At 31.5% G+C, this 12,203-nt stretch overlaps 1 protein-coding gene across 1 annotated transcript; it reads left to right on the forward strand.

Annotated features, from left to right (window-relative positions):
• Window positions 1–5,714: 5,714 nt before the first annotated feature.
• Window positions 5,715–9,249, forward strand: LOC107906914 (glycerophosphodiester phosphodiesterase GDPDL7). Its single transcript, XM_016834064.2, has 10 exons — window positions 5,715–5,877; window positions 6,104–6,276; window positions 6,359–6,655; window positions 6,747–6,856; window positions 6,937–7,435; window positions 7,529–7,561; window positions 7,645–7,926; window positions 8,020–8,159; window positions 8,240–8,711; window positions 8,784–9,249. The coding sequence occupies exons 2-10, from the start codon at window positions 6,105–6,107 to the stop codon at window positions 9,089–9,091; spliced, it is 2,313 nt and encodes a 770-aa protein (XP_016689553.1). The 5' UTR covers window positions 5,715–5,877; window position 6,104; the 3' UTR covers window positions 9,092–9,249.
• The last annotated feature ends 2,954 nt before the right edge of the window (window positions 9,250–12,203 follow it).

Genomic DNA, 12,203 nt, shown 5'->3' on the forward strand with positions numbered 1-12,203 from the left:
TAGAATTTATATTTATTATTGGTCTACAATTAAAATATTATTTGATTATAATAAATATTTATCAATAAACTTCACAAATAAAATTTCACCATTTAGCAAATTTAAAATAAAAACAAAAAACATCTCAACATTATTTTAAAAAATCTACAATATGATCACCCTATACTAAATATATAAAATGAAAATCTAATTAAAACATACACATAAAGTTGATAAAAAAAACACTTTTGAGGTAAAAAGCACTATTTAGATAAAAAAAATATTTTATTAAACAATATGCTTTTAAGCTTTTTAAAAGTGTTTTTGGGACAAAAATATCTTTGCAATAGCACTTTTTAAACCAAGAGCAAAAATAAAAAATTTTAGTTTTAGCTCAAAAGTGCTTTTTGACCCAAAAACACTTTTAAAAATATATATTTTTGAAAAGCAATGGTAAACTAAGCATAAATTTAATTAATAAAAAACATTTAAAAATTGATTAAAAATTAAAAAAAAATTATCTATTTTTAATATTATTTATCATTGATCGTGCCTAATATTTCGACCAATTCAATCAGAATTGTCTGAAATAAATTGGTACAATTTATACAGATTAAAATTAATATAAAGAAAATCTCGTATTTTGACCTGATAGCTAAGCTAGAGTATTCGCCGCCACAAATTTGACTTAAGTTTAGTGTCAGTACTTTATCCTCTTTTAAAAAAATATTAACACCAATGTACAGTGAGCAATGCAGAAGGGATTTATATCTTTGAAAATGCAGAAGGAATGTAACAGCCCAATTTTCAGTAGTGTCAGAACAGTGATTTGAGATCACTAAATTCGATGAAGAAGTTAGAAATATTTTTGAATTAGTGAATTTTGTGATTTAAAAGAAATTATTAGGTAAATTGGGTCGAAAACGAGGTATCGAGACCTCGATATTATAAACTGAGCCGTAAATATTTTTATAAATATTTACGGAGTGTCAATAGGATAATATTAAAGTTTCGTTAAGAAATTTTAATGTTTCGATAGTTAATTATGAAAAAGGATTAAATTGCAATAGGGATAAAAGTTTAATTATAGATTAAAGAAAAGTTAAAAGGACCAAATAGGCAATTATGCCTTTTTCTAAAGTTGAGGCGGCATAATGAAAGAAATATCTGAGATATTCTAGTTAATATATATATTATATATATGTAAGTAATGATTATTATTAATATTTTATATTATATTATATTATATATATATAACAAAAGAAAGAATAGAAATGAGAAAGAAAGGAACAGCAAAACGAAACAGAGAAGGGAGAAAGAAGAAAAAGAAAGAGCGACGGTTCAGGGGTTTTAAAACTTCTAAATTCAATTGGTAAGTTAATTTAGTCCATTTTTCTTATGGTTTTGATATTTTTGGAATCCTAGAGCAAAATACTACTTGATTTAAGTGGAAATTTTGGAAGTTAGTAGGTTATTAGATGTTGTTCATGTTGAATTAATTGATGAATTAGATGTTAAAATGATTGAATTTTAAGTTAAAAGTTAGTAAAAGGTTGATTTGTAAAATAAAACATAAGTTTTGAATTGATAGGAATTAAATTGAAAGAATCCCGAAATTAGGGATTTATGGGGAAATTGAAGAATTAAACTGAGTTTATAGTAAGAATTAAGAGAGAATATAGAGTTAGAATGCAAAAATAAAATTAGTATTGATAAGGGATTAAATTAGAATTTGATGTTGCTATAGAAGGGAAAAATGTTCAGAATGTTATAAAACATAAGAATAAGAGATGAAGTTTAATTTCCGAGCCTTGGGGCAAAAATATAATTATGTAAAAGTTTAGGGGCAAAATTATAATTTTGAAAAAGTTAGAGTCGAGGGCTATTTTGATGAATGTGATTATTAAATAAGTTAAATTTACTATTTTAGATCAAGAAGTACGAAACTCGAGGTTAGACAAATGGAAGAATAAAGTTGAAGACTAAGTTGGTGAATTTGGCTATAATTGGTACCGAGGTAAGTTTACGGTAAATAAATGCAATATTTCAATATTTATTATTAATGCTGTTAATTTCCAGCAATTATGAATTTATTTTATGAATTTATTTGATGATGATCCAAGCATGAAATGATAGAGAATTAAAATTTAAAAGTCCCGTTGATACATAAGGATGGTACTGGATACGAATGTCATGACATTTGGGTAAAGAGATCCCATGTAAGACCATGTCTGGGACATGACATTGGCATCCTTAAGATCATGAGAGGTCCCCTGTAAGACCATGTCTGGGACATGGCATGGGCACCGAGACGAGAGGTCCCATGTAAGACCATGTCTGGGACATGGCGTTGGCACCGAGATGAGAGGTCCCCTATAAGACCATGTCTGGGACATGGCATGGGCACCATCACGAGAACATCCCATGTAAGACCATGTCTGGGACATGGCTTTGGCATGTTATTATCAGAAGAGACCCGAGTATCCTTATTATTCCAATGTAGTTCAACGGGCTTGTAAACGAATCATGTTCATGAAAGTTCAGTTTAAAGCATAAATGGCAAGCTCAGGTAAGTTGTAAGACTTAAGAACTTATTATACTATCAATTGATGTTCAACGATGCAGCAAGGATTGAGTAAGTTATGCACACAAATATTCTAAGTAAACAAGTAAGAGAACTAGTATGAGATTAACTAAAGAGTAAACTAGAGATATAGACATTGAGTTTAGTTATTTAAGTTAAATATTGTTATTTATTTGCTAGTAAACTTACTAAGCTTTATGCTGACTTCTTTTATTTCTCTTTCTCTTATAGTATTGCAAAGCTACTTCAAGGATCCTAAAGAAGTCGGAGATCGTCCACACTATCAACTACAACTGCTCGGTATTTTATATCGAAACACGTTTAAGTTATGGCATGTATAGGGATTTAGTTATTTTGTATGTTTGTAGTGATGATTTTGCTAATGAGTGATGTGTAAGTATTTGATGATGTATGGTTATTAAAATGATTAAGGATGAAGGTGTTTGTTGTTATGAAAGATTAGGTGATAAATTATGCATGGAAATCATGAAAGGATAAAATTTTGCAAAGAAACAGAATTCAGGCAGCACAGTGACGTGAATTTGAAAAATCACCCAAGATAGTATAAAATGAATTAGAGGGTGAATGATATATGGAATTAAAGCTTGCTGAGTCTATTTTCATGGAAAAGTAACGGTGTAGAAAAAAAGAAATTTATATTTTAAGATATGTGAATTTAAGTAAGATAGGGTCAGAACTGTTTTTGGAGTCCCCTGTTCTGAGTTTAGAAAATAATTACAAATTGTACAAAAATGGTTATGAGTTGAAATTTACATGCTTAGATTCCTTAATGAGTCTATTTTCTATAGAAACAAGTAAGAACTTCATATGAAAATCCTATAGTGAGAAAACTTATTTTTAGTGACTAGAGGTCAGGGCAGTCTGGTGGTGACACAGGGGAGACTTTAACTAATAAACTGTACTAATTTGCTGAACCAAAAATTCTAAAAATTTTATGGTGAGTAGATATATGAGTCTAGTTTCAGGGAAAATTTACGGGATTAAATTTCGAGTTCTGTAGCTCAAGTTATAATTAATTTAGTAACTGCTGCGCGATTAGACAGATTTGCTGCTTATAATGAAATAAATTTTCAAACCTAGTTTTTATGCTCCGAATTGGTAAGATAAGCTAAGTAATGCCTCGTGCTCGACTCCGGAAACGGTCTCGGGTAAGGGGTGTTACATGGAATTGCATTTTGTTCTCTGCTACTAAAAATATAGGTGAATTAGTTCATGTTTGTTAGATCAAAGAGCTAATTTATCAACTTGATTAACTAAAAATATCTATTCGATTAAGAAGATTTATGTGTGTGTATGTGTATATGCTATATTATCCGTCGATAACAGCAATAGGAATGATTTGCAAAGCAATAAGAAAGAAAAATAAGAATACACAGATTTTATGTGGAAAACTCTTATCGCGAAAAATCATGGGCAGAAGAGGAGAAATTTACTAATGTTGAAAAACCACAAATATAAAAGGAGTTCGACTACACCTATTTTAATGGTTAAACAACCTTGTTATAATCAATGTCTAATAGAAGAAGTATAGTATTATATTGATTCAACTTTGTGCAGTATGACCTATATCTATTTTATTTCTCTAATAAGTGATGAAATTCGGGTCACACAACTCTAACCATATATATAGGTATATTTCAATTCTTTAAACATGTTATTTGTGTGTATATAATTTTTTTTATAATTTTAAAAAATATTATTTATAGTGTCTTATATTTCTTAATATTTTTCAAATAGTTTTTAATAATATTTAATAATTATCTAAGAAACCAATCTAGAATGAACCTAGATAAATGATTGTCCAAGTTCATTCGAGGTTGAACAACCATTTGTCCAAGCTCATTTCTAGACGTTGTTTTTAATAATTTTAAAATATTTTATAATTCTTAATAAGTTTTAATTAATTCTCCATGTTTTATAATTTTTGAAAAACCTTGTCTAGGATGAAATGAATCAGGATAACTATTTGTTTAGGTTCATATTGAAAGTGTTTTTTAAATAATTATAAAAGTTTATTTATTTTTTTATTTTTTTATTTTTGAAATATTATCATGTCAACATAAGGCACGCGTGGTTCAAATTAAAAGGATTTTGAATAGAAGGATTTGTTTACTCTTCGATCTAGCATGTTGAGAATAATTTACTCGCATTTTAAACATTGCCCTCTTATGTTTTAACTATTACCATTTAAATTAATTATAATTACAAAATTTATATCTGCTGGGAAAATTTGAAGGTATTGGTTTAAAAAATCTGTAACTTAAAAAAAAAAGAAAAGAGTAAAACATTACCACAATTAGTCCAAAGAATGATATACTTTAAAGGAATAAATTTCAAAAGATTTAATGTACTATACATAAATTTTAATTTGGTGTAATTATACATGTGAAACTCTAATAGTGATTCAAATATATAGTTGAAACTTTAATTTTAATTTAATCATGCACATTTAAAGAAATAAATACATCAATTTATTTTTATATTGGATAAATATAATTATTCATGTATGTAATATATAAAAATAAACTAATTAAATTAAAATTTCCATGTATAAAATTGTACAAAATCAAAGTTTTACTGATATGGCTAACAAATCAATTGAGCGACGACACACGGTAGCAATGTGTACATTATGCTGAAGTGGCAAAATACTATGTTAGCAAATATTTAAAAATAAAATTCCAAAAAAAATTCATATTTTTAATTTCATCTGTAAGGGCTTGGGTGCAAATGAATTTTTTTTTTGTACAGGGTGGTATGAGTGAAATCGAATGGTATGCGGTCGATATTGATTAGAATTTGCACTGAAACAAAATTTAAAGTTTGTTATTTTGTTTTACTACCGGAATGACGGGTAGCATCAGAACGAAATTGACTAGCATAGATTATATTTGTTAAGGTTATTGAAAAATATTTTATATTAAAGAATAAAGAGCAGAAATGATGTAGCAATACAAATAAAGGCAGTAGCTGTAGGGTACAACAAATGGTGTTAAGCCGTGATTTGCCGGTTATTAAGTCATATTGTTGTCTAAAAATGAGGAACAAGAATAGCAAATAAACAAAAGGCCAATTCCAAAGGGTGGTTCACTAAAATAAATTGTGACCAGCTATCAATGCGAAAAACTTGTAAGGGAGTTGTCAAAAACAAAATTTTAAACCAGTTAATCTCTCTCTGCCGTATCCTTTTTTGTTCCTTTTTATTGCATTGCATTCCCTAGGAGAGTTTCTTTCATAGTTTATTAGAAACTTGACGGGGGGATGTTTATATAATTAGTGAATTGTAAGTTCAGGTAAGTTGATTTCTCTTCATATGTATATTAACGTTGAATGATGATGATGATGTTTTTTTTTTTCTTTTTAATGGTTTTGTTGTTATGCGTGATCTTAGATTTATGCGTTTTGAGAGATGTTTTTAGATGAAACGAAATAAATATTTTAAAGGAAAGAAAAATAACGTATGGGGCTGTTATATTTTGGCTAGTGAATTTAGGTATAATCTTGAAAGCAAAATTGCAGGATGTTTGGTGGCAAAATGATCAGGTTTTTGGTTTTATTTTCCCTTTTGGTCCAAGTCACTTGGGCTCAAAAGGGTGGCCAACCTGCAGTCGGAGGCGGTGGTGGTGGAGGGCAACAAAATGCGCCTCCTCCTAGGCCTCTGGCTCTTATGAAGAAATGGCCAACATTAAGCGGTAACGTAACAGTTGCTCTAGTTTTAGCAGTAGAAACTTGCCTTCCTTTTCTAAGCAAATAATAAAAATGGTGGGTTTCCAGGTTACCCGCCCCTTGTAATTGCTCGAGGAGGATTTACAGGGCTTTTCCCAGAATCGTCCGTAACTGCAATCGACATGGCCTTGAGTTCAGCAGCTTCAGATTTGGCTGTGCTCTGCAATCTGCAGTTAACAAAAGACAGCGTTGGCTTATGCGTGACGAGTCTCAACCTTGAAAACACTACAAACATCGAAGACTCCTTTCCAAATGCTTCCAAGACTTACAAAATCAATGGAGAAGATGTTAAGGGCTATTTTGCTATGGATTACTCATTTAAAGCACTAAGGGATAAGGTCACAAGTAAGTGTTTCAAATTCCTCTTGTCCCCCAAGAATATTTATTTTGCTAAGGATTACCCATCTAAACAGGTTCTTCTTTTTTTCCTCGACAGTTGTCCAAAATATATTGTCTCGACCAGATGTGTTCGACAATACATGTCCGCTGGGTAGTGTTGAGGAGGTTTTGCACTCTAGGCCGCCGTTGTTTTGGTTGAATGTTCAGGTTTCAAATTTCTCCCCGACCGACCTGTTTTCCTGTCAACAGCTAATAATATGGTCTCACCACCTGTTTCTGTATTGCAGTACGACAGTTTCTATAATGAACACAAACTCAATATGTCGGACTATATTGAAAATACTATTGGATTTCAGAGCATACAATACCTTTCATGTACCGAGATTGGTTTCTTGAAGAAAATGGCGAAGAAGGTAACCAATGACACAAGACTGATCTTTACGTTCCTCGGTCCCGATGCAATCGAGCCCACGGAGAAAAAAAAATATAGCGACATATTAAAGGATCTCAAGGCCGTCAGAGCCTTCGCATCTGGAATTCTTGTTCCAAAGGAATATATATGGCCCCTTAATGCAAATGGCTACTTGGCACAGCGCACTACCCTTGTGGCTGATGCTCACAAGTTTGACCTAGAAGTGTTTGCTGCTGCTTTTGCAAATGATATTCCAGGAAGTTACAATTACTCTTATGATCCCGTAGCTGAGTACTTGCAGTTCATTAATGATCCAAACAACATGGTCGATGGGTTCGTTACGGATTTCAGCCAGACAGCTGCAAACGCCATTGGTGAGCTTATTTAACTGCTGTTTGAATCCAAGCTAGTTGTTATATGCTCGCTTGTGATTAACATTTATATAATAAATCGTCTTTTTGATGCAGCATGCCTTGCAGGTAATGACACCGACAAGAAAGGTAAATGCGTGCTAAGTTTGAATCCTTCAAATAAGCACCATACCATTATATATCCACACACTAATGATTTTGCGGCTTTACAGTGAATGCTTTGATTATAACACACAATGGAGCAAGTGGGACATATCCCGGTTGCACTGATCTGGCTTATGAACAAGCTGTGAAGGATGGAGCCGACATAATAGACTGCTCAGTCCAGATGTCGAAAGATGGAGTTGCCTTCTGTTTAGATTCGCCTGATTTGGCAAGGGACACTACAGCAATGTCTACCTTCCTCACTCGTGCTGTCTCCATTCCTGAAATTCAAAAGGAGAAGGGAATTTTTTCGTTTGATCTTACATGGACCGAGATCCAGAGCTTGAAACGTAAAACTCATTTTTTAACACAAACACATAAGTTAAACGTCTTACAATCTGTTAGCAGTGTGACTAATGTATCTGTTGGTTTTTATTCTTCAGCTAAAATGTATAGCCCTTTTGAACAAAACTCTGGGTTAGAGAGAAACCCTGAGGCCAAAAACAAAGGAAAACTCATCTCACTTGGTGACTTTTTAGGGTTTGCTAAAACAAAACCAGTTGGAGTTTTGATCAACATAGAAGTAAGATATATTATAATCAATTGACCAATACGCAAAAAAATATATCTGCAAAATCCTGACACTGATCTCTTCCTCTCCAGAATGCTCGTTACTTGGCATCGAAGATGCATCTTGACGTTGTAGATGCAGTGACCAAAACCTTGAAAAATGCAAGCTTAGAAAAGAAGCAAGTCATGATTCAATCAGACGACAGTGCGGTGCTATCGAAGTTTAAAGGTGAGTCTGGTTACAAAAGATTGCTCCGGTTCGAGGAGATCAGCGGGGTATCTAAACAGGCAGCGGAAGAGGTCAAGAAATACGCTGATGGAGCTGTGTTATCCAGACGTTCCTTGATAGACATCGACTTTGACTGCACCACGAAACAAACCAATGCTGTCAAGGCACTGCACGACTGCAACGTCTCGGTTTACGTCTATGTTATGAGGAATGAATTTGTTCATATCCCTTTAGATTACTATGCAGATCCCACAATAGAGATTGCCACTTATGTTATAGACGTAGAAGTTGATGGGATTATAACCGAGTTCCCTAAAACTGCTAGCAGATATTTGAGTGAGTGCAAAAAGAAAATACAATTGTTTCCATGCTATGCTATTTATCTAACTCGGTTTTTGGTGGTTGCAGGGAGCCCATGTGCGAACATTCATGCAGTGTATACCATCTTAGCATCTCCACCAGGTGAACTCCTAAAGATACTTCCTAAGCGTTTACCGTCAAAAGATTTCCCACCTCCCCCACTTGAGATTAAAGATATTGTTGACCCTCCACTACCCCCGGTAGGCGCTGTCCCGGTTCTTGATTCCAAACCTCCGCCGCAGGGTCCCCATGGTGCGCAAGCGCCAGCTCCTTCAAGTGGCATGGCGGTTGCGGCCAACTTTGGTTTTAGTCTGGCTGCATTTATGGCACTCGGCTTGCTATCTATGGGGCACTGAACTTTATAACTCTAATTTCGTGATCGATTTATATCCCCTGGTTTGTACTATTCTGCACCTAACAGCTGAATTCACCTTGAATATATGTACATGTACACCAAAATGTTGATAAAAATAATTTTAAAATAAATAAAATCTTATCGGATATTACAAATGTAGGTAAATAACTTAGTTAGATAAGTTGTAAGCTGTACAGTTAAATACCATTAGTAATCAAACAAAATACTGACTTGATCATCTTTGATTAGAGAAATAATAAGGAATAATTCTTTTATGACACGTCATCTTCAACCTGACACGCCACATAGACAGTTCTATTGACCGATATTTGACTAACATTCAACTGACGTTTCCCATTAAAAATGGACTGATTTGTGGAAATACCGTTACGTTGAGGGCCTCAATGTAACACCCTTAACATGTCTCCGTTACCGGATTAAGGTTACGAAGTATTACGAAAAAAGGTTATGAACATTTAACATCATTTAATCATACAAATATTGAATTTTAAATAAAAATATCCATATCTAACATCATTCATAAAATACGTATCAAGTATACGAGTTTTATATTTACCGTATCTCTTGCTGCAACCGGGTTACAGAGCAATACAGGAGTTTACAGATCAAACAGACAGAAATTTTAAACATTTCATATTATCAAAACAAGTCATCAAAGCATCATTTTAATCCAAATTATAAACATACCAAATCCAGATCAATTTGCCTAGTTCATGAGCACTTAAAAATAAAATAAAATTCACATGCACCTATCTAGATTTAGTTCAGTTTACCATGTCATAATATGGCTTCAAAAATAAACACATATTTATATGTATAAAACCAACCAAAATTAAACTTATAACCTCATTTACAATCAAACAACAAAATAACTATTATTTAGACACCCTAGGTACATGCTAACATAAAGGATAAACATCACCACATTTGAGTTCGGGATCATTGTTGGATGCTGAATAGGCGATCAAAAGTTAAGTACCTAACCTGAGCACGGAAAACAAAACCGTACGCTGAGTGAAAACTCCGTCGTATTTCTATAATCCGAATATTTAAAGATAAGAAATTTCAAATATGCTATTGAAATATAAACACATATTAATATTTAATTATTTCAACAACCATATCATATTTCATTTGTTTCACAAATATCTCAATTCTCATACTTTCTATATAAATAGGTTTTCACAGTTTATTTCACAATTCATTATACAATTGCATTATCCATTCCATATTCATTTCATGAGTATATAATTCATATATTCCATATATTTGCAACATATTTCACATTCTATTTTCAATTCACTATTTCACTTCTATTTCTCATACCATGCCATTTCAATATCAATTATAAAATTTCATTATTCATTTACCCCTATTAACACGACTCGGACTCGGACAGATACACGAATCCAACCAAAACACACCAATTTGTCACCTAGTGCCTCATCGAATAATTCGAAGTAATAATTTGACATTCAGTGTCTCATTAGCTAAACCGAATTAAATTGGCACACAGTGCCTCATCGAATTAATCTGAAGTAGTAAATTGGCACCTAGTGTCTCATCGACTCGAAGTCGAAAAAATCCCTGAACTCTTCCAATCCTATGGCATGTCATCTATATCCGACTCAGCCCGATATAGTTAATAGGGTTTAATTTCACTTTTCAAATACAACCAATTTTTATTTCGATTTAAATAATCAATATATTCAACATATATATATCAATTCAATCAATATAAATTCAATAAATTCATCACATACTAAATCAATCCATTTCAATTGCAAAACACAATAATTTTCACCTCAGCACTTACCATGTACATTAAATTAAATTATAACAATTAACAACTAAATTCGGATTATAGAAATACAAATCAAAAATTTCGAGCTATTCTTCGTTGACTTTATCTTTCCCCTTTTTAGTCAAGGGTTCCGGTACGACGTTAGCAACGGAATTAAAACAATTAAAATTTATCAATACAATACAATTTAAATTTCATATTGAATATTTTAACTTTTTACTCAACATTTGTCTAAATTCCAATTTAGTCCCTAAACTTAGACTAATTTTATTTCTTCAAAATGAATTCTACATTTTTATTCATTTCCACTTTAAACTAGATTTATCTCTCTAATTTCACTTAAATACCTAAATTTTGAAATTTTCATAATTTAGCCCCTATTACTCAAAATTTACAATTTATTCTACAATTCAATCCTTTTTCATTTCTAACTTGAAAATCTATCAATTTAGTCCCTAATACTAAAATTATTCAACATTAACAACACTTAAAAACTTAATGATTTCTAAAATTTTGACATAGGTCGGGTAGTACTTAACACTAGAGTTTCAAAAACATAAAAATTATAAGAAAAGAGACTAAATTGACTAACCAATTGAGCTTTAAACAATTGAAACCCTAACTTTCTCCTTTCTCCTTCTTTCTTTCTTTTTTCTTTCTGTTTCGTTCACTTTGTTTCTTTTTCTATTTCTTTTTCTTTTATTTTGTTTTCTTATACATTAATTTATTATTATATATAATATATATACTTAATACTTAAGGTTTTTATTTTATAATATATATAATAAATTCACAAATATCTTACTTATGCCACCTCAATTAATTTCAATAGTATAATTATTTCTTTAGTCCCTTTAATTTTTTCTTTAATCTATAATTCAATTTTTACCCTATATGCAATTTATTCCTTAAACCTATATTACTTTTAATTCAAGAAAATTCACTTAACCGAAACCTAATTAACTACACAACTAGCTTATTAAAAATATTTACGAGCCCAATTTACGGGAACGGAGTCTCGGGAATGTATTTTCTTTTAATTTGGTCATTTTTAATTAATTAACTATCGAAACGTTAAAATTTCTTAATGAACTTTAATACCACCTTAATGACACTCCTTAAATATTTATAAAAATATTTACGGCTCAGTTTATAAAAACAAGTCTCCGGTACCTTATTTTCTAAAACCACTTAAACTTAATAAATCACTTATATAACATAAATTATCAAATCAAAAACCTTTTTAAAAATCACACCTGTCTCGTAAATATTAAATAATAATAATTGC

Source organism: Gossypium hirsutum, chromosome D05 (assembly GCF_007990345.1).
Source record: "Gossypium hirsutum isolate 1008001.06 chromosome D05, Gossypium_hirsutum_v2.1, whole genome shotgun sequence".
Lineage (NCBI taxonomy): Eukaryota > Viridiplantae > Streptophyta > Magnoliopsida > Malvales > Malvaceae > Gossypium > Gossypium hirsutum.